The sequence below is a fragment of the Cygnus atratus genome, chromosome 1 (genome assembly GCF_013377495.2).
Source record: "Cygnus atratus isolate AKBS03 ecotype Queensland, Australia chromosome 1, CAtr_DNAZoo_HiC_assembly, whole genome shotgun sequence".
Classification (NCBI taxonomy): domain Eukaryota; kingdom Metazoa; phylum Chordata; class Aves; order Anseriformes; family Anatidae; genus Cygnus; species Cygnus atratus.
Genome location: NC_066362.1, coordinates 68,549,679 through 68,575,890, shown reverse-complemented (window position 1 = coordinate 68,575,890; position 26,212 = coordinate 68,549,679). Strand labels below are relative to the sequence as shown.

Below are 26,212 nucleotides of genomic sequence, written 5' to 3'. Positions count from 1 at the left end.
TTGAATTTATTTTGTAAGTCAAGATCACGTTGATTACAGCTATTTATCTCAGGTCAAACATCAAAGACCTTTCTATCTTTTGAGTGTATCACTGGAATCTCATCTTGGTTCAGGTAAAGTGTTTATCTTTATGGTCAGCTTTTCGCTTTATCGTTGATTGAGCTTGAAGAGGTGCTTGTATTAGGTAAGCCAGTATGACTGTTTAGGAGTTTGTTCTCAATAGCGTATAAAATATAAAGCATATGATATTTGTAGAATACATTACACCACTTATATTACCAAAACCATGGAAAATTATTATATAAAGTAAAGCTGTTTCATGTAAGACAGAAATATGAAGCTATGAAGATGTACGCTTCAGAATATTCAAAGCAGGAATGAACATGTACATCAATAAAAAGGAATATTCAGAATTATTGCAACTAATGATGGATTATTTTTCAAGACTTATGAAACTATTATTATTGAGTGATGCAAGGCATAAAGTATTGTTTTAAGGGACTGGGAGAGCAAGGAAGGTTATTGAGTATTTCTCAGCTGAGGAGTATGTGCATCTTTTTGTAAAAAGTTGATCGTGCCTGTCAGTATCAGAGATCATCTTGTTTCTGTTGGGAGACAGTGTGAACATTCCTACATTGCTTTAATATACTGATTTTGCACAATGTTTTGACCAGCATCATGCAGAAAATAAAAACAATTAAAGTCTCTATCATGCCTTTAATGAAGTCAACATCATTTACCCTTTGATTTCAGAAATATCTGTCAGGCCCAAACTGTTCCCCCCTTCTATTCCCATTATAAGGGACGAATAAAATATATAAAAGTTGGACTGTCACAATGGTCTATGATTCAGTTTCTTCTAGGCTGAACAGAAAGGTTGATAGAATATGTCTCATTGCCTTTGTGTTTCTAAAAATATGTCTGCCATACATTTTCTCACATTTTTATCTGTGCACAGAGAGAACCATTTAACATTCACTAATATGCTGCCTTACTCTGGCAGTGCCTCTGATGGAAACTGCTTCTGGAGATGGCTGTGAAGTTTTGAGAACTGGTCAAATGATTTCTCCACAAAAGTGACCACATTGCAGGTTTGCACCACCTGGACTAGATATAGCTGTATTGGGGAAAAAGGAGAGGCAGAAAAGAGAAATGATCAGAGAGGAAAATTAAAAAAAAAAAAAAAAAGTACAAGTGAAAATATAGGGTGATTTTTACAAAGAAAACCTTTCTTTAATGTAGTGCCAAGTGCCACAGAATTCAGTTAGTAATTTATAGTCTTTGCTACACAGGAGGAACTTGCCTGGATAGCATAAAACTCAAACACTGAAAGATCACTGTAGTGCGTAAAAACTAATAATGCACCATTAGAGCATCATGTAACAGTCTCCAATTTCTATAAGGCTTCCTAATTTTGTGCCATGCTTTCCTCCTGGATGCTTTAATTAGCTCTTGATTTATTTTTCACTACAGGGCAGGAACTTTTCTCCTTAATGGCTCCCTGCTAATAGCCGTCTGCCTGGTATTCTTTCTCTCTGCTACCTCATTGGCACTGCTGTGATCCTTTCAATGTGGCAAAAGCACACCTTATATAAAAGAGGAGGAGGAGTATATAAGCTCACAAAAGAGTCATTGAAGATCAAGTGAAAAAGACGACACGTACAGAGTCAGACTTTTTGTTGAACCCCAAAATGGTGGCTCTTGCAATTGACTTCTCTGTGTTCAGCATCATCCATTCCTGAGGGACAGTCTCTGGAGCTGGAGGCTTTGCAGAGCCTGTCACTGACATCTGTGCAAGTGTGTGGATCAAGTTATTGAGCTTAACAGGAAAACACTCCAAACTTTCCTTTATTTTCCTGAAAAACAAACAGAAGAGGTGCTATTTATGTATCTGGATCCCATTTCTTGATTCTTGGTTTCACAGATACAAGAACCAAAAAAACCCCATACCTAAAACCTACCTCACATGAATATGTACCATATGCACACCACTGACCACTATTTGCAGCAATACATTTTCATCCCTCGAGCCCCACTGCTTTGAGGACCACTCTTGCTGTAGCTTCTCATGACTGACCTTGGGGTAGTTATTCTTCATAATCTGGATACAACTGGCCTATCAGACGAGAGACAGCCAGAACATTTCCATGTGTGTGTTGAGGAATTCCAGGTTAGAACAACATGTGCTCACTTCAAAAGGGACAGAAGATTGTCTTTGCATTTTCATTACATTAATCTCACATGGACATTAATCTCACATATGTTTGCACAAGGCTAAACATCTCTTGCATCCAATTTTTAATTTAGTTGTGTGTGTCTTGTTAAATACCCTACACAATTCTTAGAAGCCCAATCTTTGTGGAACAGCTTAAGGTGTATATATTTATTATTTTTTTTTTCTCTTCTCCTATCTCCTCCCATCTCATCCCTGTGTGAGAGGAACCAGAACATACTACTGATTTCCTAGTTTTGAGATCTTTCATCAGAAAAGACACAAAGGAAAGAAAAATTACTAGATATACATGCAGATATGTAGTGCAAACTTGTTTTAACATCAAAGTGAACTGGACTTGAGAAATAACACTGCAAGATAATCACTGGTCTTTGAAGAGCAATATGCAGTGCTTATTAGAAAACACTTGCCCTTCTGAATTCAATTGCTGGATAAAATCTATTTAAAATGTGTTACTATTTTTTTTTCTATTCCCACGCTTAGTTCTACAGCTCTCTGAAGACATTCTGGATGGGTTTTATGTTACAGAACAACATCCTATTAGTTTCAGGCCATATAGTAGCAAACTTCTACCAAATTGTCTGGTGTTACCTCCACTCCCCATTTTGGACTATATCTAACTGGCTTACTGGAATTGACAATACCCTTAACCACCTTCATCATTGCCTCTTTGAAGCTGAGCAAATGCTTCATCTGTCATTTAAAATTAAATTCTTATTCACATGTTTCTCTGTGTGGGCTGGGTTGCATACTACAATCAATTGAAATCAACTCAATTCATCACATTAGCCTAATTTTCATGATCTCAGACAATCTGGCTAAAGACTGTAGCTTTACAGATGGCACCATACCAAAAAGAATATTCTACCTGCAGCTAGCTCCCCAGCTTGCTCCCCCAACCTGAGATCTCATTCAAAATACCATGTGAACTCATCATACACCAATTAGGCATACTAAACTAAGGAAACGAGATGTATATGTTTTTCTTAATGTAATAGCATGAGAGGTATTTCTGAATTGATTTAGTTCATTATCTTAATTATTAATTACATTCTTCAGAAACAAATACATACAGACTATTTAATAAATGACACAAATTAACACTCAAATTGAAAACAAGAAAATAAATCTAATTTCAAAATAGTACAAAATCACTGATTAGTTAGGCCACATCTGAGGTGAACATTTCTTTTTTAACTCTTACGTGCTAAATTTAATGTTTAGTTTAAACACTTGATAAATCACTGAGACATGATTTAGGTTATAGAATCTGTACATTGGCCATATTATAGCAAAGCGATTAGGGAATTTGCAATGTTACTGTAAGAGGCATGTTCACTTTGCAACTAAATACAGTGCATTTTAATTCACATAACACAGGTCTCTGCTTATAAATTAGTATTAATTCAGACACCATCACTATCACAGAGCAGCTGATATTGGAATACTACTATTTAAACAATTCAGTATTTTAATAGTTTGTAGTTTTTTCCATGGATCCATTAAGCTTCTAAAATGCTTTTAACACTTAGATTGCTAATCATATGCCTTCTCTAAACTGAAACAGAGGCTTTTGTTAATGCTGCATCACTTGTCAGTGTTTAAAGGTAAACATTTAAAATAAAATAAAGCCAGAATTATATATAGTTTTTGCCCTCTCTATATACTCTGTTTTCTCTGTATGTGGTCCTTTCTGTTATAATAGAAAGCATTAAGCAATCAGTATGTCCTGTCATTAAGAATGAGTTTAAAAGGCCTCTTTGTTATTCTGATGACATCTCAGAGTGTGTCTTCACAGCAAGGTAGAACAACTACAGTTAAAATTCTCTGAATTTTCTTTCAAGGGTGAACAGGCTTAAGGAAACTCTCTATTCCACAGCTTCCCAAAGCTTCCTAACTATGTATGGAACAGTGATGTACATCAAACTCATGTATCATCTTTTTAAATTTTGTGTTTTATTTTTGGTGTATATTACATCACTGACCCAGTTTACCACATTGTGGCAATCTGATTCCCCTTTCTGCCAGCATTTTTTAAATTCATCCTAAGAATCTGTACTAGAACCTTCTCCCTGAACTCTCTCAAACGCTTTCTCTTCTCTTCAGCCCCATTAAGTTTAGCCACTGGTGAAGAATTTGTTAAGAATGGTTATCATTTACTGAGATCCTCTTGCTCCCTAGATCACTACCACTTTTGCTGTGCCTATAGCTGGCTCTGTCCTCACAATGATATCACTGTGAATCATAATATTTCTAAAACAAAATTTGCTGGCAGCAACATTTCATTTGCATCTGTTCATTTGATGCAGGTTTACCAAGACCTTTACAAACTACTTGAGTGCAGCTGAAAGAGAGTTTAGTATAGTAGTTTTGTCTATGTCCCATTAGAAGTCACCAGCTATCACTGTTTTTTCAGCTGTTTGGAAGATTTCTTGCTGGAATATCTGCAGTCACCTCAGAAACAGGGGTTGTACGATCATTTTAAGATTAGTGTCATGTTTTGAAACAAGTTACTGTGAATTGTCCAGTTTCGCAGCTGTTGGCATTTGTGGTTTGGAGTGGATACGTTTGACCTAGGCAATGGCAGGTACCTAATAAATGATAAAAAAGTAAAGATGGCAGCTGACCTAAGCAGCACCCCTCAATCAAGCAACTGAAGATATGCAATGGTGCTTCGCTGGTAATTGCCAGATCCACAGTGCCTCTCTTAATCATGAGTTTCTATAAGTGAGTTAGATTGTATACTACAATCAATTGAAATCAACTCCATCCATTGCACTAGGCTAACTTTAATACCTTAAAAATAATTTTAAATACGTATCACTTTACAGGCATATTAAAAATGTCAGGCAGCAGTCGACACCATGCTGACATTTGAAGATATCTGCAGAAAACCAAAGAGGAAATTTATATTCAGAAGTAGGATGGCTTTCTTTTTTCCTTGTTATAACTGAGTTGTGAGGGAATGAGGAAAGGAGGGAGGGAAAAGGATCAAATTGAGTTTCAAGGATCAAACTGAGTTCAGGGCAGATGCTGGAGAGACAACAATGTTTCATTTGGCACTAGGTGCACAGAAATGACAAGCAAACACAGAAACTCTTGTTTAACTCTCAATCGGTGCACTGTTTATTCATGATCTGAGAGTGTGACCTTCCAGAAGGCTACAATTTGTGAGCTTCAGCACTGCTGCTCATCAGCTCATAATAGTGAACTGACCCAATATGAGAAGAGAACAATACACAAATGAGACCACAGATTACTGAACATGTCTTAATTCAAAAATGAGAGAAAAAGAATTCGGTAAAACACAGAATACTTTAGAATCCCGAAAAAGGATTTGGACGTTAAAGTCCAAACTCTGGTATGATTATCCCGTTGGCTAAAAAGGTGAAGGGCAAAGAAAAAATTAACATTGTTTTGCCAAGAATATTCGTGGCATCATTCATCATTTTATGCTGTTTTTAAGTGACAGTGGAGGCAATATCAGTACTATTGCTCAAATCAAACTCAGACAATTGCTAAAAGCAACCTATTTCTACAGAAATACAGAAATATTCTTCTCCTATGTCCACTAGCAGAAGTTTTTTTTTCTTTTTTTTTCTTTTCAGCAGATACATTATATGATTGAAACTTAAAGATCACAATAAATACCTTGCATTTAGAACAACAAATAACTCTTGGCAGCTTTTAACATTCCAATGACCACATTTCTTATCTAGAAATGAACTTTTTCAAAACAATAAAATGTTTACAGAAGTAATTGTGGAGAGAATGCAGCTATGAATTTCAAAGGATTTGAAGGCTACTGGAAGTTATGCTAATAAACAGAACTTTCAATTTCACTTGCTTTCTAAGGACAACCTGAAAAGTATGGAGAGACCACGAGAAGTGTGGGATTTGATTTTTTTCTCACCTGTGCTTTCTGTACAAAAAGGAATTAGGGAGGAATTTTTCTGAAGGATGGGAATAAGGACAACATAGGTAATGCAAAGCTCACAAAAATCTCAAAATATTAACATTCCTAGGAGCAGGTCAGAAAATGCTTATATTGATGGTAAGTCCTGAATAGATCTAGGTATCAAGCCATACCAAAGACTGCCTGGAAACATTTTTCAGAAGTTAAAATACTACTAGACATGAAAATTGGCATTCTGCCTATGTTTAAACATGTAGAAGTGTTAGCTAATACATGCTTTGAATTAACACAAATTATGTTCAAACATGAATACAAATTAGAATTAAAAAAACCCACAAAAACAAAACAAAACACGAACAACATGAAGTAAAATGAGATCTATAGAATTCATGAGCTGATGAAAAGACACCTTGTACTTACAAACGAGCATATATGATACAAACATACACTAAGGGTATTAAAGAAGAAAATGTGCAACCTAGCAATATCTGAGTTTTCTACATGATATAATGATCTCTATGACCAATAACAAATTCAAAGGAAATTAGAACAATAGCCCTAGAGTTCACTAAAAGCATTATAGCAGAAAATACAGTTTCAGATAAGATCTGAGGCCACAGCACTGCACAGATCTGCAGCATGGTGTTACTTTTATTGGTAAGCAGGACTTGAGGGTCAACTCCCACTCTGAAGTCCTGCACTTTCCTCAGCCTCAAAACTCCATAACCACCTCACCCACTTCCAAGAAAGAGTATGGAGCTCTTGTCCTGAATGCTGCCCTCATCCTTTATCTTCTGTCTAAGCAAGACTGCATTGAATTTAACCCTAACCATAACCTTATTCCTACCCAACTGAAAAGCATACTAATGCTTTTAACCTCCAGAAGAGTGCTAGGCACTGGCTCTGAGCTTTGCATGACACTAATTCAATTTTCGCTCTGAAGACTCACATTTCCTTACTTGTTATGTATAACCTAGTCTTTTTTTCTCTAATTAAGTGAAATGGCTTTTCTACCCATGAGAAACAAACACATCCACCCAAACTAATACAGATTCAAGACTTTTACATTTTAATTGGAAGCTGCATGTTTCCTATTTGAAGTGGAAATGTAAGTCTGTAATTTGGGAATATGTAAAATTTTAAAGGAAAGGATAAGGTAGGAGTTGACAGTACATGTGAAGCTGTAATTAAATTTTAAAATAAACCAATCTTGTTAAGGGGCAATAGGGAAAGCATATGAGAAAACAAGAGTTAAAGGAGAGAAACCTCAGTGCTCTGCTGTGTGCAAAGTGATGGAACAATTGCTCTTGCCTCAAGGCAGTTTGCGCGGTGCAGAGAATTATGCTGCCTTATGGAAGTGTCCTTTAGGGCTTTGAGTTTGGAAAGACTGTGAACTGGATGTGCCCTGCACATGCACAAGAAGAAGAGGTCAGAAGGGTGTGACTTGCTGTGCATGTGTATGCAGTGTCCAGCATGCTGTGAATTCAGACTGTCCTTTGCAAATGATGGTGTTGCACAGGACAGGTTCTGACAGGGAGAGATTTTCTCATACTGTGCCTAGAATGAGAAAGTGAGTTTCCAAATCCATTCAGTTTCCATTGACTCAATATAGAGCATCATCAAATTAACAGTTGGAAATATATGTACTACAGAGGCCTGTCCCAAAAGATCACAACTGCAGGCTTCCAACTGATTTTTAATAGGTCATCTGCAACTCCTCATCAATAATTCCCAGTTATTATCACAAACAAGTAAAACATGTGATTATTCTCATACAAATAAAGCATTAAATATACCTATACTCACATACAATTCTGTTCTGTTATACATCCATTAAGTGCTTAAAAGGAAGAATCATTACCATTTTGCAGGTGGAGAAACTATGGCTAACAGAGGCAGAGTAACTTGCCTGAAACAACGCAAAAGGTAGTAAGAAGATCAGAAAAGGGAATATAATGCAAGAATTCTAAGTCCTCATTCAGACAGTTAACAATTCAAACCTTTTTATGGGAAGATTTTACAAAACCCACTGCAAACATTATTCAGATTTTGTTGTTTTTGTTTCTTGGAAGAACATTCAAACATTCATTCAAAATGTCTGCAGTCCAAATCCTGTTGCATGGAGTTAGTAGATCTAAACGCAGAGGTAAGCTGGCTATAAATAAGCCATAGTGGTTTTACCATTCCAACTGAATAAAACCAGTAGGCACTGAATAAGTGTCTTCCTACATGTGTACAAGTGCACAACTGTGTATCTTCGAGAAACTTGAGAAGGTTGGTTATAAGATGCATAATGAGTGGATTTTTTAAAGTAAACATGTGAGGATGAATTATCCTTTTGTGTAATTTCACTGATTACAACCCCTTAACATAAGAGAAAAAAATGTACTTAAAAAAAAAAAAAGACAGCTTTTCTTTATGCCTGAAGGTGACAAACTTTCTGGCTTATATTCTGTCTTTACCTTGTAAAGTAGCTTGTAGCCTGGAGGTCTGAGTCCTGAGGACGGAGCTTATCATAGACATACTTCAAATCCTGAATGCTCTTCAGCTCAGGCAATCCTGCATGCAGCATCTTTAAGTAAAGAAACATCATTACTTCCTTGTACTACTAAAAATAAAATAAAATTAAATGGGGCCAACTGAGAAAAGGAAGGATTTACACAAAAAGGTCTTTTTCTAAAACACAAAGTTTTTCTGATCTGTAAAGTTGTTCTGGTGCTAGAGCAATGCCTGGAATACTAACGTGAACATATTGCACTGTAAACCTTCACACTGAGGTACCAGAAAGAGAAACTGGTGAAAATCACCAGTCTATTTGAACTATTTATTTTCCATTCCGATGTCACAATCTCAATATATGCATTGCTAATCTTCCTTCATAGCCTTCTAATGGTGATAATGGGAAGACAACAGGATGCTGCGAAAATGTAGCCACCTGAACAATAGTAACCATATTTCTGTTACGCTGACAATGAAAGCCAAGCCCTAATCCGATTTAGTGCAACATCACCTTCTCATCTGTAACTGCGGCTTCCACCAGCACTGCTCTGGACTCCTCCTGCAAAGGGATCATAGAGTCATTCCCTTTACAGTCAATGGAGGAGAAAGATCCCTTTAGATTTTGACTCACAGCAGGAGCCCTGACTTGGCCACTCGGAACTGCCCTCTGAAAGAAACATATCATTCCCCTTGCATGAGGGATGGAGCTGGTCTAGTTAGTTGGCAAGGTTAGGTTAAAAAGACAAATAATACAACTATTTCCCTTGCAAAGTTACAGCACGATGAGCAGTGTAGACAACTAAGTGCGTCCAGTTGACCATACATCTCTCTCCAGGCAATGTAAAATGTCACAACAAAAATCTTTTTGATTCACTTCAAAACATACTGATTTTTCTCAATGATCACAGTAATTTGAGAGCGGTTTTGTGTGTAATGGAGAAAAAAAATCACTCCTTCACATTTCTCAGAAGGAAACGTATGTGAATTTGCAGTCACTGCTGTGCATTCTTCATTGACATTTATGTCTACTGCAGATAGAACATCCCGCTGAGTTTTGCAGATAATGGCAAAGAAAAAAAGGAAACACTGATTTTATTTTAAGGTTTGGTTGAGGGATAAATAGAGGAAAGGGAAAAGGGATGAGGGGAGGGTGTCATTTTCCTTATTCCTTCAAACCTTCTCAATATTTTTACATCAAGTTTCAATATTTTTTATGTTTTCTTTTTGGCATTATGAGGAAAATCCTGCTTCATATAAGGCCAAATCAATACTACCACTTGACCTTTAGATTGCTGTCTCACAGAGTTCTGGCTAGCAAGGAGCAGAAAGACAGAAAGCTCAATGAGGAGAATGTAAGTAGCTTGTTTTCCTGATTGAGTGAAACTTGGTGAGTTGAGAGCTCGGACAATAACAACCTTCAGCACTTAGGGATACACACTGCTATTTACATCTCCAATACATTTATAAGAAAGGTAACAACTCCTGTCCCCTTTTAAAATTAAAAGAGTTGTTTCACAGACAAATTAAGCTTCTTGCCCTTCATTAGAAAATAGAACAATGACAGATCTGAACATAATCTGAATGATCCATAGTGTGAGTGCAGAATGGGATTTTTTAGGATCCCTGAACTGCAGAAGGGGGAAAGTCATTTGTCAACCCCAAAAATGTCTTCACCTGGGTGGTACCTACACACTGTTTTGCTGGCTGCAAGAGGTCCTAGAGGGTTATTACACTGCTTCATCCCTCTTGCTTCATATAGCATATCTATCTTGTTTCCCCTCATGGAGGAGGCTTCTAAAAATGTGGCTAGTGTTTCTAGATGCTAACTGGACAAGAGATGGAACAACTGTTCAGGAAACAACTACAGGTTGCCTAGGGAAACTCAAATACTAGATGCGTAAGTTTAAGCATCTGGATTTATACCCCCTTGTTTGACCACACGTATGTCTTGACCTACCACACTTAATCATCTCAGGCCTTCTTACTTGCTGAGTGGAACTGCTTATGCTCTCCTTGGGCCTGGATTCAGAGCTGGTGTATGAAGCTCAGCCCACCAATACATGTAAAAATGAATAGACTTGGCGTCAGGTTTTCATGCACAGACCTCCAAAATGGGAATGTTTCGCTGGTGTTTCTGAGCTGTAGGAAGGTGAGATGACTTGTCTGGGGACAACAGTCTCAGGTCTTACCTGTTTCTTGTCACACCACACGCAAGTGCATCAATTACTTGCTGTCTAGTGTCACCTCTAAGCACTTTTTAATTATTTTCTACTTGAAAAATCTTTATAACAGTAACGTATTCTGCACTTTTTTAAACTAGTCAAAAGGTGTTTGTGTCCTCCTATCAGCCTTTGTTTAATAGCTCACATCAATTCTTTAACGAGAACAAATCTAATGAACTACAGGCATTTATACAGCTGGACACTGTCAGCAGACTCTTGGGTCTCCCACAGATGTTTCTGCTTTTCAAAGTGATGCAAACTTCATGGATTATTTCTTACTCCCAGCAGAAAATGTTGGAACAGTTCTAGAAACATGCTGCTCACCACTATGAAAAAGCATTAAGTCCCATACTGGGAAAAAAAATCATGAAAATACTTTGCTAGAAACCACTAACAGTTACTGACCATTCAGAGCACTGTTTACAGCTCTTGTCAAGCTGTACTTTTTGGAAATGGCCTTATTGTTTGGATTTTTTAACCATGCTTTACAAACAGTGTCTTATAAAACAGAATGTGGCAGAGGAAGGAGAGCTAAATGATGCAGATTTCCAGATATTGAGAGATATCTTAGGCTGTCATTGATACACATAGGCAGTGGTTAGTTTGTCTTGTCCCTTCCTGATAACATCTGATATTTTGCGTAGAAATGAATTCAAAGTACGACTTCACAGTCTATTTAGTTTTCTTAACTAAAATAGTTTCAGAACTAAACCATTTTGATACCTTCTTCCAACCAACACTCCATTTCAAGTACAGAACCAGACTCAGCTTTCCAAACATCATTGGCAAAAACAAGGCATGCACAACTCATCTAGTTTGTTTAATATCCTTTGACATCAAGTGCTCATCAATGAGGCGTGAGTACACTGCCAGTTATTTTTCAATTATGAAATGCAACACAATTGACTGAACTGCAGCTCATTGACCAATGCTGAAACATATTTGTATCCTGAATTTTAGCTCAGCACTCAAAGAACAGCAGAAACAAAAGAAAAGGCAGTATGCCTGAATATAGACAAACCTGACCTATATCCAGGCAGAGATAGATAGGTATTTCAGAGTTCCTGCTGGGAACATTTTCCTAACACTCTCTCTATATATTATCTCAGAGTAATCTAACATCAGTATCTCTGCTGATTGCAGAAGAAGGGACTGACTGCACTGAGGACCAGGGGGTGAACAGGAGATGTAGCTATATTTGCAGCATGCACTTTTAGGCAACCTGTCCAGAAATGCAGAGATAACTGCTGTGGATGAGGGGGCATGGGTGCTCTTGAGCTTTCCAGAGACTCTAACTTTAACTTTAACTTTAACTTTAACTTAGATAGTATTTCCCAGAACGGCATTTTGCACTGCTTCCAGCCACTATGGTTACTATGTGTTTGGGCAGAAGCAGGGTTGAGATTTGGGCAATTCTTCCTGCTCTATATTGGGTAATCACACAATGTACCACTGCATGAGAATCCATGGACAAGACAGAGGCAGGACAAGGAAATTCTTGCTGTTTCTTCCCCCGCCCCCCTCCCCCCCTCCACCACTGCAGAAGCTGGAGACAATAGAGCTGTGTTTATGGAGTAACATTTTGGCTGTACCCCAGCTTCAGCAGGAATTCTGGTTATAACTTCATATAGAATTTTCATGCACAAACATTATCTAGGCTTTGCGTTGGGCCCTGGACATAAGTTTTGGATTAATAGTCTAACCAAGCATATAAACAAATATTAGTTAATTTAATATTCTCATTCTACCCGTGAGAGGGGAAAATTATTAAGGTTTCATGCACAAGTACTTAAAAGATTCCATAAAGAACTTATGGAATCTGCCACAGCACGTGAATCAGCATGAATACTGAAGGGATAAAAAACACCTAAAGATCTTAGAATTCTATACAAAAGGATATTAAAATCTGTCTTAATATAGGTCATGCTCCTTTATTTGCCATCCTAAAAAGGGAGTGTGGAACTGTGCAAAAAACCCACTCCAATGGCATCACTGGTAGCTGCAGTGTTGCTACATACTTTTACATCAGTCAGTGTGTGAAACATTTAGTTTTCTTTGGCTTGCTGTAACCATAAATGAGGTTGGTCAATGATTGCTTGAAAACCTTGAAAAATGACTGAGTGAAAATTCCTGAATGTAGACCTTGCACCCAGGTTCTTTTACAGCTTTCAGCTATTTTATAAAAAACAAACAAACAAAAATTAAGTGGCAGCTTAGCTTTTCTTTTCTTAGAAATTAGTACACGAAATTGCATATTTTCTTTGCACAGGAAGTGCCAGCACTAACATTTTCTGAAGTACAGCTTGATACCTCTTCAAATCATAGTGCTACAGGAGGCAGTAGAGAAGTGTTAAAAGGGAAGAGAACACCAGAGGAAATTGATTTTTGGTTTCATCTTCAAGTTTCTTACCATCTCCAGCAGGTTCAAGAGTAACTGGCTGTGTTTCCTGACTATATTATAAGCTCGACAACAAAGCTCCACAAACTCTTGAAAACGCTGTGGGTTTTTTCCACCTTCTGTGATGAAATACTCCATCTCTGATGTGAAGATGAAAGGAGCTCGGTCCCTTGAAAAGAAAACAACTACGTGAGAAATTTCATTTAAAATAGCTAATCATACAAGACGGTTAATATTTGTGACTCATTATTCATATTTGTTTTTCCAGTATTAGCTTCCTCATTATTTCATCTCTCCTTTCCTCCAGTGTGGACAGGTCTATTGGTCTATCTGGTATCCCTGACTAATTGGGGCAGAGACAGATCTCACAGCAAGAGCTTCCCAGTAAGAAAGACAACTGAAAAAGTTTGGGGCTTACTTATTTTCCTCTGGCTTTTCTTTACTTTTCTTTTTAAATTCTCATTGCTTTAATTTCTTGACTTCTGCCTGAAAGTGAATCTGGAAACATGTTCACTCATAGTATTGAAATATTTAAAAGTTGTTCTTAAACAGGATGGGATATAACTATCAACTCCCTACTAGGTGAGACGTGAATTAAAGAAAAAAACTGCAACCACACAATCCAAAAGCAACAACAAAAATATATAACATATGATGTGATCATTAAATATACACCATTCTGAAGGGATGTTTCTAACTTGAGTTACGACAGAATAAACCCAAATACATTCTCTTGTTCTCTGTACAGTTACTCTGTATTCACACTGGAGTAAATGAGGTACAGAATCTGAAACCATGTCTTGCCTTTTTTCTTATCACTAGCAATGTTTGTGACTATGGCATGCTATTGAAGTAAAAAACAAATTAGCCAGGCTTCTGCTAACAATCCTATCATCTGATAGTTTTAGAAAAGACAGATATACTGCATCTTAGCACAGACAAAACTACTGCAGCAATTTTCTCATCACAACTGTGTATACAGATGCATGTACACAGATGAGAGGGCTATATCCCATGGAAATACACACAGTTGGTTAACCCTTAAATCAAAATAAACTTGAGTAAACCAAATACTTTTGGGAAACTAATGCAGAAACAAAGTTGAGAATGTCTGTTTCTTGCTAAAACCTCAAATGTGGGCAGAGCCTACTCTGCTTGCTGATTCATTCATAAACAAGACAAAGAAGAATTGGAAATTTCATCATTTTCCTACAAAAAATGTTTGTTTTGTTTTACTGAAGAAAGTCCAGTTGCCATGAGATTCTAGGCTGCAGATGGGAGTCTCAGTTACATGAAATGTTAAATGACCTTCCCTTTCTTATTTCTGGAATATTACTTTTGTTGTTTACATTGAAGATAACTTTGAAAACAGACACCCTACAGGCATCATTCATCTCAAATCAGCCCAGGTCTTTTTTTATTTATTTATTTAATTATTATTTTTATATATTTTAAAAGTTTTTTAATATATTATTCCATTTCAGTTAGGTAGTATTAGGAATTATGAAAGTCTCCACAATATTGATTCTTATTCTTTCCTTCCACATTTTTCTGTATCATGCAAGATGTGAGTTCACAGTGTGACAGTTATGTTACAGTAAGACTTTTTCACAGTGATTGTGTAGTTTTGTGCTGTAGCTCTCAGAGAATTACAAAACTGATTCTATTACTGATTACAGAGAGCAAGATCCATCCCAGATACATCTGTTATTCATTCATCTTTCAGCTTATCTTCTGTCTATCAGTGGCATTTAATGTAGATGTTAAGTATTAATTAGTTAGGTTCACTTAGGGTCACAGAAGTCAATTCATTGAAACCAATAAGTAAAAGAGATTGACCCAGAAAATAAGCAATGCTAACATTTTCACTTATCTGTGGGTAGACATCCAACCTAAAACCTGATTTGAAAGCTTTCTAGCACCTTGAGAATGCTTAAAAAACAAAACTCAGTTTCTTGTCCATAGTGGGGTATTTGGGCTAAAATATCCCAAGCCAAAATTACTGCTCTAAATTTACCATAATGTGTACTATGTTCAAAGCTCATATTTGATTTCTGATGTCCAGCTGCACGAAGAGACACAATTACACTATGAAGACATAGCTCTTTCTGAGCTAGTCCAAGTATCCCACATTAATCTACTTGCTTAAAACAGATAGTTACATCAGAAATTACTTTACTGGAAGAAATATCGTGTTTAACATTGCTGGATTGGGCTGTGGGCCAACTTCCACATAGTGCATTGACTGCAACATTAGTCAATTCCCTTACTGCTGTTGCTAAAGGATCCATTTGAACACATAACTGATATGTTAGTATTTATATTAATTACAGGTTACTTTTACTTGTGAGATAATTTTAAGCAGTTTTACAAGGTTCTTAAATTTCTCAGTATTATTGAAGACTTTTTTTTTTTTTTTTTAAATGCGGTAGGGCTCTCCGCCTTTATTAACCTGCAAAATATGATATAGAAATTTGCTTTCCACTAAAGCATATAAGCCTGATTTTGCTCAAGGTATTGTAGTATCAGAACCTCGCCCCCAAGTAACCCCTGCAATGAGTCAGACACTAAAGCTCCATGCTTGCCTGTGTCTAAGTAAGCTGTCCACTCAGAAAGGGATCACTTTGCAATTGAAATAAAAAACATGAAAACAACCTAGTATAAGAGACAAGATCCATGAGAAGGAAGAACAGAGTCATTTGTCATGATAATATTAAAAAGTAAAGTTTCAGTGGAAAGAGATACTCATTGAACAGTAGGTTAAAGATTCTGAAAGAAAAAAAAAAGAAAAAACAATTGACAGGGCTGAACGTCTATGTAAATAGGCAAAATGTTCTTTGCTGTTTTCACAGACTCCTCTGCAATACAAAAATATGGAAGGTGATAGTCTAAAAATTACTCCAGAAAAATTACATACAGGCAAGTGTAAATCACCATCCATCACGCATGGGAAAACTTACATCAGCAAATGATAGTGGATGTTTTAGCTTGCATAAGAAAAAAAGCAATGACTGCTTTGGTTTTGCATGAGCTTTTTAATTTATCACACATACATGTGCAGATGAACTTCACCCAGGTGTACAACCTATGTTTCCATATTTAAGCCATCTCTAACCAAAGCCTTCTTTATGGCACAATAGCTTAGATAGCATTACAGATGGCATTTACTGAGAAGATTTGCAAAGTGTCCAAAAGCTTGTTAATAACTATGAAAGACATCACTTATTTGAACATAACCCTATTACATAATTTGTTCAAATGAAATTATCAAAAAGATCTAAACATTAAAAACTTTATACCCCCAAACATACTCAAGATCACAGATAAAACCTATAATACTTTAAATCCATGGGATGAGCAAGGACGAATAATTCTGTTCTACAGCCAATGGGAAAATAAGCCATAGCCTAAAATTTGTATCTATTAGAATTTTTTTTCCCATGTAATTAATGAAGTAGCTGGCTTTAGTTTAACAAAACTAGTATGATTAGGTACTTTCAAGGAAAAGACTTTTACTATGATATCCCCGTAGAAGACCAAAATCCTTTTTTTTTTTTCTTGAGTACAACCATTTCTAGAAAAAAAGCCTTATTGAGACAATTGGTGTGACTTGAGGTGGACCACAGATGTACAGTGTACAATCCCCTCAAAATCATTAAATCTATCTTGTCACATCTCTCTCTCTCTCTCTCTTCCTCCTCTTTTCCCCCCTGCCACTAAAGACCTAGATGAGATTAATAAGCCCTTTTTTTTTTTTTTTTTCTATATGGGAAATCAGTCAAAAAGACAATACCCCAATTTATGCCAGAGCCTGATTGCAATCCTGGACATTTGTCCTGGTTTCAGTTAGGATAGAGTTAATTTTCTCTTAGTAGCTGGCAGGGTGCTATGTTTTGGATTAGAATGAGAAGAGCGCTGATAACATGCTGATGTTTAAATTGTTGCAGAGCAGTGCTTACACTAAGCCAAGGACTTTTCAGCTTCTCGGTCTGTCCTGCCAGTGGGCAGGCTAGGGATGCAGCAGGAGCTGGGAGGGGACAGACCCAGGACAGCTGACCCAAACTGGCCAAAGGGGTATTCCATACCATCTGACGTCATGCTGAACAATATATAGGGGTGGCTAGCTGGGGTGGGGGGCCGGCTGCTCAGGGATAGGCTGGGCATCGGTCAGCGGGTGGTGAGCAATTGCATTGTGCATCACTTGTTTCATACACATTATTATTAGTAGTACTATTATCATTATTATTATTATTATTATTGTTATTATTATTTTCCTGTCTTAATAAACTGTCTTTATCTCAACTCACAGACTTCACTTTCCCATTTCTCTCCCCCATCCCAGAAAGGGAGGGGGGAGGGTGAGCGAACGGCTATGTGGTGTTTAGCTGCCGGCCGGGTTAAATCACAACTACATTAGAGAGTTTTGCTTTACTATGGCTGTGACAAAAGAGTGTACTCACGTCATGCACTCATGCAGGGAAAAATAAGTTTAGTTTTATGTTTTGGTGGTTGTTATTGTCGTTGTTGTTGTTGTTTTCCTTGTTTACTGCTTTCAGAGATATAAGATTTTCATTGGAATGTGTTTTACAGTTCCTCTGGAGATTAAGAATGTTTGGATAATATGTCATCAGAGAAAGGAAAGAAAGGAAACCTCAAGCAACTGAACAGATCATAATGCAAAAACAAACTTAGTTTGTGTTGATGGGAACACTTATTAGGACTTTACTATAGGCTAGAAATATGTTGCATTCTTAGAAGACCAGTAAGAGCATCAGGCTTTGTTATGAAATAGTAGATGCAACCTGATTAACTATTTTTTTAAGATAAACAACAGCTTTAGTCTTTCCTATTATGAATCTCACAGTACAGAACATTCAAGATAGATACACTGACTGTATTTTATATAAGTAGCAAAAGCATATGAGATAATCAACAACTGAACTTTACTCTGATCCAATCTAAACTTCTTAATAGTGTTGTTAGTGTTGTTTAAGGCACATGCAATAATACAATGGGACAGAAACAGATTAGTTTTTTGGATGTAGTCAAAATTGTCATATGGACATATGAGATACAGTGTGAAAAACACTACAGAAATGTTTGCAATTTAAAAATCATCTGCTCAGTAGCATAAACCCCTGTATATTCCCTGACTACTTTAAAACCACATAGGCTGAGTCAAGAGTGATGGATAGGTTTCAGCACGATTATGTGGAACTTAGATGTATCCAGTAAAATAGGAAAAGCTTTTAGGGAATGTTTCAATGCTGACATCTTTTGCTCTGTGGAAAAAGCTGAAAGCTTACTGAAGAACACACACACACACACTAAATGAAAATGAATGCTTATTTCTACAAGCTAAGTGAAGATACCTAATCACTGTAATGATATACATATACATATGTATGTATTTGCAGACATAGAAAAAAGAGAACATGAGCAAATGTATCCCCTGCTTATATTACAGAATGAAAAAGTAAACAACTGCACAGTACAATTTATCTTAAGCAAGCATACATAGAGTCATAAAAAGATACGCCTGGAAGGGCAACCGCAAGAGATACTCTACCTTTCTCCTTATGCCAGGACAAGACCAACCATAATCATACTTCTGAGATTCTTATTTATCCTGTTTTTAAAGACGTAGTGACAGAGCTCTTCTACATCCTTCCTATCGGATTTCTGTTCCAGTATCTCCCCTCACAGATTTTTTTTTCTTAATGCCTAATCTAACCTTGCTGCACTTTCATCCTATTAATTCTTGTTCTTTCCTAAGGGAACATGAAGATGCTGTCTTCTTTACAGCAGCCTCTACTGTATTTGCAGACTGTTATCATGTCTTTCCTCAATCTTCTGTTGACAATTGTTTCAACCTTTCCTCATATGTCTTGTTTTCCAATTGTCTGATAATTTTAATTACTTTTGTCTGGACTCCTTGTAATGGGTCCACATCTTTCTAAAAGTAAAATGTTGAAAGTATTCCGGCAGAAGTTTTACCAGTGTTTCATGAAGCAAAAAGATTACTTCACATCTCACGCTTTACAATTCAATATTCTATCATCAACTTATATTCAACTTGTCTGTAGTACAACTCTCAGATTCCTTTCTGTAAAACTATCTAACACTGCTAAGTCCAAATTTCATCATGGTCAAAAGCTCTTGTAATAGGTGTCTCCTGAACAGTCAACAACCATATTCTCTATCTCATCATACTAGCTACTAATGAAAATATCAAAAGACATCAGTCCTATCACAAACCTTATGGAATGCTACTTGGTGTATTCTTACATCTTGACACTGAAACGCAGGCTGGTAATTTCCATGAACGGTTGTTAAGGAAGTTCTGTGCTTTTTATAAAGTATGAATGCTTCCCTTGCTGGACTTGACATCAGTTTTCCCATTGACTTCAATGATGGTTGTTAACACTTACAGTATCATTGGCTTGTATTGCAAATCTATGTTCAGCTTTGTTTAGAAAACTTTTCTGGTTTCTGTTTATTTTACTGAAGAAATATTGCAAACTGTTCCAAAGATATGTATCTGCTCCTGAAAAGAGTAAAAAAATTCTTGCTGAGACTTATTTCTCAAATCACCCAAAACTGACATATATCCATCCGTATCTAAACAGAATGACAGTCTAAATTTCAATTGCCAGAGTAATTATGATGCTTTAGAATGGGATAGAAGAGATAAATGAATTAGCAAATTTTAAATAGGTTTCCCCCCCAAAGAAAACAAAACCACAAAAAAAAAAAAGAATGTATTTTTCCTGAGGGATTTACCCTGAATTATATTTTCGATATCTTTTATTTCCAGTAGCAGAGAGATGGAGACTCACTTGGCTAAACAGGGAACTTATGACTAAGCTTCAAGGCAAAAAGGACATATATAGGAGGTGGAAGTAAGGACTGGCTACAACGGATAAATACTGAAACTCTGCTGGGGCATGCAGAAATGGTGTTAGGAAAACCGAAGCTCAACTAGAATTAAAACTGGCAGTGGACACGAAGGGAAACCAGAACTTCTACTGATGTATCAGCAACAAAAGAATGAAAAAGCAAATGTGGGCCTGCTGCTGAATGGTGTTTTACTGACACGGGAGCACAGATAAGGCTCAGGTGCTCATTGCTTTCTTTGCCTCAGTCTTCACTGAACAGGCCCCTCTGGTGTCTGTGCTGACAGAGTTCAGAGAGGAGACAAACTGTCAGCAGTGGTTGAGGACTGAGTCTGGGATTACTTCTGAGAACTTGACCCATACCACTTCACGGTAGCAGGTAGCCTACATCCGATGGTGTCAAGGGAGCTGGCAGATGTCATTCTCTCACATGAACAGCTGCTTTCCCTTGCCATCCTGGCGTGCCCTTCCGAAAGAGCCTCCATCTATCTGTTGCAGCAGCCCAATCATGTGAGCTATCCCACCATGTCTCTGTGATCTTGGTGAGATTGTAGCCCTGTAACTCTGCACAGACCTCTAATTACTCCCATTAGTTTCTCATGAGGTATGTGCTACTATAAGCAAACTTCAGAGAGGCACCCAGTTGTATTTATTTTCCACGAATCTCCACCGCCCAACTCAATAAGCATAGATTATGCTGCCTCTCCTTTGGTACATGCAATGTCTCAGATGTGATCTGGTAACTTTTCTTTTCATCATCTCTCACCCTGTACAGTCTGCTGCCCCCCACATGAAACTGGTTTACTCAGTGACATAGAACCTCCACCAGTGCACATTTCCAGTAGCCTGCATCAGGAGCTTGCATTTCCTGAAGCAAGAACACCATCACCCCAGTAGCCTCCATCAGGAGCTTGCCTGAGGCGAAAACCTCTAACATTACAGTGGTAGCTGTACACACAGCCAAGCATTGCGATTAATGGTTTGTTGCCTGTAAGTCAGAAGCAGACCACAGGGGTTTACTCTAGGTCCTATCCTGTTCTGTATGTTTATCAACGATCTGAAGGAGAAGAGAGAATGCATCCTCACCATTTTTGCAGATGGCATCATACCAGGGGTGAAGCTAAAGTATGGCAAAGCCACTCAGAGGGCCTCAGGCTGGAGAAATGGATGAACAGGAATCTCACAATATTCAGCAAGGAAAAATACAGAGCCCTGTCCCTGGATGGAAGAGCCCCTGCAACCACACAGATTGGGGCCTGCCCTCTTGGAGAGCAGCATTATGGAAAGGGTACAGGGCCCTGGTGGCAGCACACTAAGCATGAACCAGTAGTGGTGGACCAAGTATAATCCTTGGAAATGATGAAGACTAACTGCATCTTGGTCTGAATTAATGGGGGTGTAGCCAGTAGACCCCCTTTACCAAGTACTTTTTAGATCACACCTTGCCAAATTAAGAAAGATGTCACTAAACTGGAGTAAATTCAGCAGAGGGCCACCAAGATGTTTGGAGGGCTGAAGCACTTGCCTACAAGGACAGGATGAGGGAGGTAGGCTTATTTACCTAGGGAAAGAACAGGTTTTCAGGAAACCAAATAGCAATCTTCTAATACCTATAGGAGGTTACAAAAAAGATGGAGCCAGGCGAGAATAAGAAAGGTGAAAAATTGAACACCTGAGGTTATGACTGACAGTAAGGGGGAAACAAACAAATGAACAAAAAAGCAACATAGACACAAACACAAACCAAACAAACAGTCAAAAAACCCACCTTCAGTATGAGAATAATTAAATATTGAAATAGGTTTCCCAGAGAAGCTGTCCTGTGAGGTTTTCAAGATTGAACTGGACAAAGTCCCACGTAACCTGTCCTGAATTTAGTGTTTTCCTTATCCCCTTGATACTTTCATGGAAATGCTCCAAAACACATTGAACATCCTTGGCTCAGGTAAACTGTATGGCCTGGACATTCAAAACATGCATATAATGTTTTTGACCTACAGTCTTTACCCAAATGACCAGAGGTCAAATCAATACCAGACAACAAGGTTTAAACTCTATTTCCTGCCATTTCTACTGCTGTTTGAGATATCTACTGTATAAAAAGTTTCTAAATGTAAATTTGAAATCTTGCCTCCAATTACAATTTTACCCATCTCATTTTTATATTGATATCTATTCTTTAGCAACAGAAACATCGAACTAGAAAGGATATCCTAGATTCCTTAGGTAACTGAGGATGGTTCTTAAACCATTATGGTCTTATTTGTTCCTTACATTACTTCTTCTTAATTTCACTTTGCTATGATTATTAATTTTAATCATCAGAATCTTAATGTTAGCTTCCCAGTTAAATCACTGTATTGGACAAACCCACTATTTTGCTCAGTAGTAAAAGTAATATTTCACACATTGCACTGGCCTATTCTAGAAGATTTATCTGTGTCTTTCAGTAATTGAATTGTTTACATTGAGATTTAATCATGCTTAACTGATATGGTGGAAAACAAGCTGTAATCCTCGCCTAAGCTAAGGGTTCTGATTCATCATTCTGTTAACATCTAGTTTCCCCACGTAAACTGAGCCACAGAACCTATTTATTTGTGCCCCTTTGCCTGTCCAAAGTGCAAGGGAACGTCACTTGACTAAAATCTCTTTCACAGTGGGCCAAGTGAAGTTACTGAAATGGAAATTTGATTACATCTGTTCCCATAGGATTACTGTGCTAAGTGACAGTATAGCTAACACAAATATTGACAGCTAAGGTTAGACAAGTTCCTAGTGTAGACCTAGCATTTGCATTGTGTATTGCCATGGGGACTCATTTGGGACCTTACCTCGTGACAAGACAATAGACTCATGATGGGAGAGCATAAACTAGTTTGAGACATCTCTTGATTATTTTTATGCTATTTCCCCAGCCTTTACTGCGATCACTAGTTATTCTGCAGTCTGACCACAATTTATTCACATATATCACAGAATTTCAGATATGATGTGCAGTCAGCTGCATGTATGTTTTGGAAGAATCCCCCCAAAAAATCCTCCCTCAAGGATGTTCTCTCTTCTAAGAACATACATGCAACCTGGCATCTCATATTGGCTAGTTTAAAACCACTACTGTGTTCAGCACTACTGTGTCCAGTTATATTCTAGGGCTTCATGTCAGGATCTTTTATCCAGAGAGACACACGTGAAGTAGCCTGTATTCTGAGTCACTAGCAATCAGATTGTATAACAATTTTAAGGTGGATTTAAATACTTTATATACTTTATGTTCAGTAGCTGTATTTGAAATTGTTTGGTACAGCTTTTTGATGCCTTATACCATTTTCTAAGACTATCACATTTTCCATGTTTGTTAGGAATTTTTTACCGTGTTGACAGAACAGTTGAGAATCAATCATTGGGAGATTGGAGCAATTCCTCTTGTTAATAAAGATGGTTGGACAACTGCTTTTTGTGTTCTGGCCAACCCTCAGCAGTGAAAAAAAGGTTTTAAATTTCAGTCATGAAAGATGCTTTAAAACAAGTGGGTTTATATCCCATATCAATTAATTATTCAGCTAACAGGTGTTTTCAGAATGAGATGGCTATTTGGAAAATACAGTAGTAGATGTTTGTTGGATGTTTGTATATCGCCATGCAAAATAGAGGAATAAATCAGTGAAGAAGAAATTGAAATTTCTTAGGGCAGGGTATGAAATGTACATGAATTAAATATATCAGTGTGCTTTCTGCTTAAGGATGAAGGACAAAGAGGTATTATTATGCAGAACAAACTGAAACAGATACCAAATCTAAGCAACAGAGATTAATTTAAAATTGTTTGATGTATACAGACTGTGTGTGAGAACAGCTCCCCCGAATATAAATAGGTATGTAGAATGCTTTGGAAGAAGAGATTTAATATAATAAAATGATTCTGAGGGTAGCAGGAAAGAGGAAATCTATGTCTCTGTAAAGAGTTATACTTTGAAAATGACAACAAATAAAACCATATAATCAAAGTGGACAGTGAACATAAAGTCTTTTTTTCCCTTTTATTCCTATTTTATCGTTAAACCTCCTGTCTCTAGAGTCATGTTCTACAAAACTTTGTGGGGTAGCTGAGAGAAAAAGGGAAGAGAAAAGGGGAGAAAGAAACCTCTGAAATAGGAAGATGATAGGAAGTCACTGAAATAACTCATTTGCAGTAAATCTCCCAAAGTGCAGGGAATTCCATTGGCATCAGTTGTCTAGCCCAAATAATTGTTAGCAAGAATATATGATAACTCCTCCAGGAAAGTGTCTGTTCCTAAAGATTGGAAAGCAGTCAATGCCTTGCTTCAGCAGAATGAAAATCCACAAAGGATATTGGGAGTGGCAACAGGTGGGAACTGGGTTCCAGGGAACTCATTTGAGCAGAACAATGCACTTGGATGAACAGAAGTGGACAGGGTCAAAACAGTGCAGACACTGTATGGGGAAAAAACGTGTTCCCCTTAACCATCTGAGTACTTCAAAAAGGATAACAAATAAAATCAAGGATATAAAGTGAACAGTGAATATAATTTATACAGAAAGCTTTAGCTGAATGTCCTCCACAAGAGGCTATTACTGAAAAATAAATATCCAATAGTAAAGCACAAACTACTATCCAATCTTGATAATTAGAGAAAGTATCAAAACAACAATAAACACCTACTGTTCAAAGCAGACGTAGACAACAGTAATGCATCTGAAACTCAAGACTGCAAATTGTGCTGGTCACATATTTCAGACATGATTTGTGCTTTTGGTGTTTAAGACATGACAATTATGGGTACCTAACTTTGGAAGTGATGGACTTCTTGCCTCATAAATTCAAGCCCCTTTAGGCCTTGTCACCTTTGAGGTGACACTGTTTCACCTTTATGTCTTTATGCATATTTCACCTTTCAGTCTTTACACAAAGACTTACATGTATGACTAACTTTAAACTCTTGTATAATCTTACTAAGATCATTTGGATTACTAAAATGCTTTAAATAATGAGATTAAATCTTTCTAAGCTTTCAGTCATATTTCTGGAAGGAAGCATAGAGGAAGTGTTGAAAGTGGATGATGGCATGGAACTCTATACCTCACATAAACTACTAACTATGTACTATGTACAGTATAACTATGTAACTATGTACAGTAGTAGTACTAACTACTACTATGATTGATCATATTGGAAAAATAAATTTACCCTTCAGAAAATGAATTACTAGACAGGCACACCAAAATATTTAGAATAAAATTTTTCAGCAGGTAATACAGGCTAGTCCAAAGTAACAGTTTGATTGTATGTTAATTTATTTTTCAACTTTAACATTTTAGACTCTTCCTTTAAGGATTACTCTAAGTAATATATATATACATATAAAAAAAAAAAAAAGGAAAAAAAGGAAAAAAGGAAAAAAATATGAAATTCTCAATTTTCTAACTTGCTTACTTTTCCTAGTTTTAGGAAAACCATGGAAAACATGTAGATACATTTTTTTTGACTGTATGCCAACATTGACATTTTAGAAAGAAATACCTGAAAAGAATGCATTTATTCAAATAAACACTTCCAGTAAGACAGGAATTTTAATTTTAACTATTAACCCTCAAAATGAAATGTGTTACTTTTGAAATAAGAAGAGACACTTTTATACACGCTCACACTTTCTTAAGTGCTATTTAGTATAGGAAAATACTGACATAGGAAGAAAGTGTGGGAAACATAATTTTCCCATATTTTTGAAACTTCCTTCAAAAAACTGGAATTTCCCAGTGGAATAGCTAGATTGCTTCTAGTAATTAACTTTGCAGAAGAAATCAACTTAGCAGATTTAACTTCTGGGAAAACCACGCCAAGAAGCAGAATTAGTTTGGCAAAGAGACAAGAGGGTCTCTGTGATTCAGATCAGGGAAAGAAAGGTCAATGGCTGGGTATTTAAAAAAAGTAATGGACACTTAAGTTATCACGATGTGAATATATAGTGTGCCATTAACTGGACTACTCCATATCTCGCCATCAGTTTTCAGACTTATTGACTAAAA

The 26,212-nt window shown here is 37.0% G+C and overlaps 1 protein-coding gene across 1 annotated transcript in view; it reads right to left on the bottom strand.

Moving 5' to 3' along the window:
- PIK3C2G (phosphatidylinositol-4-phosphate 3-kinase catalytic subunit type 2 gamma) overlaps positions 1–26,212 on the bottom strand; it is a 211,816-nt gene that overhangs the window by 43,782 nt on the left and 141,822 nt on the right. Inside the window, 6 exon segments of the mRNA XM_035550834.1 lie at positions 741–761; positions 763–786; positions 996–1,117; positions 1,664–1,856; positions 8,612–8,721; positions 13,281–13,437. Of these exon segments, the coding sequence (XP_035406727.1) occupies positions 741–761; positions 763–786; positions 996–1,117; positions 1,664–1,856; positions 8,612–8,721; positions 13,281–13,437 (627 nt within the window).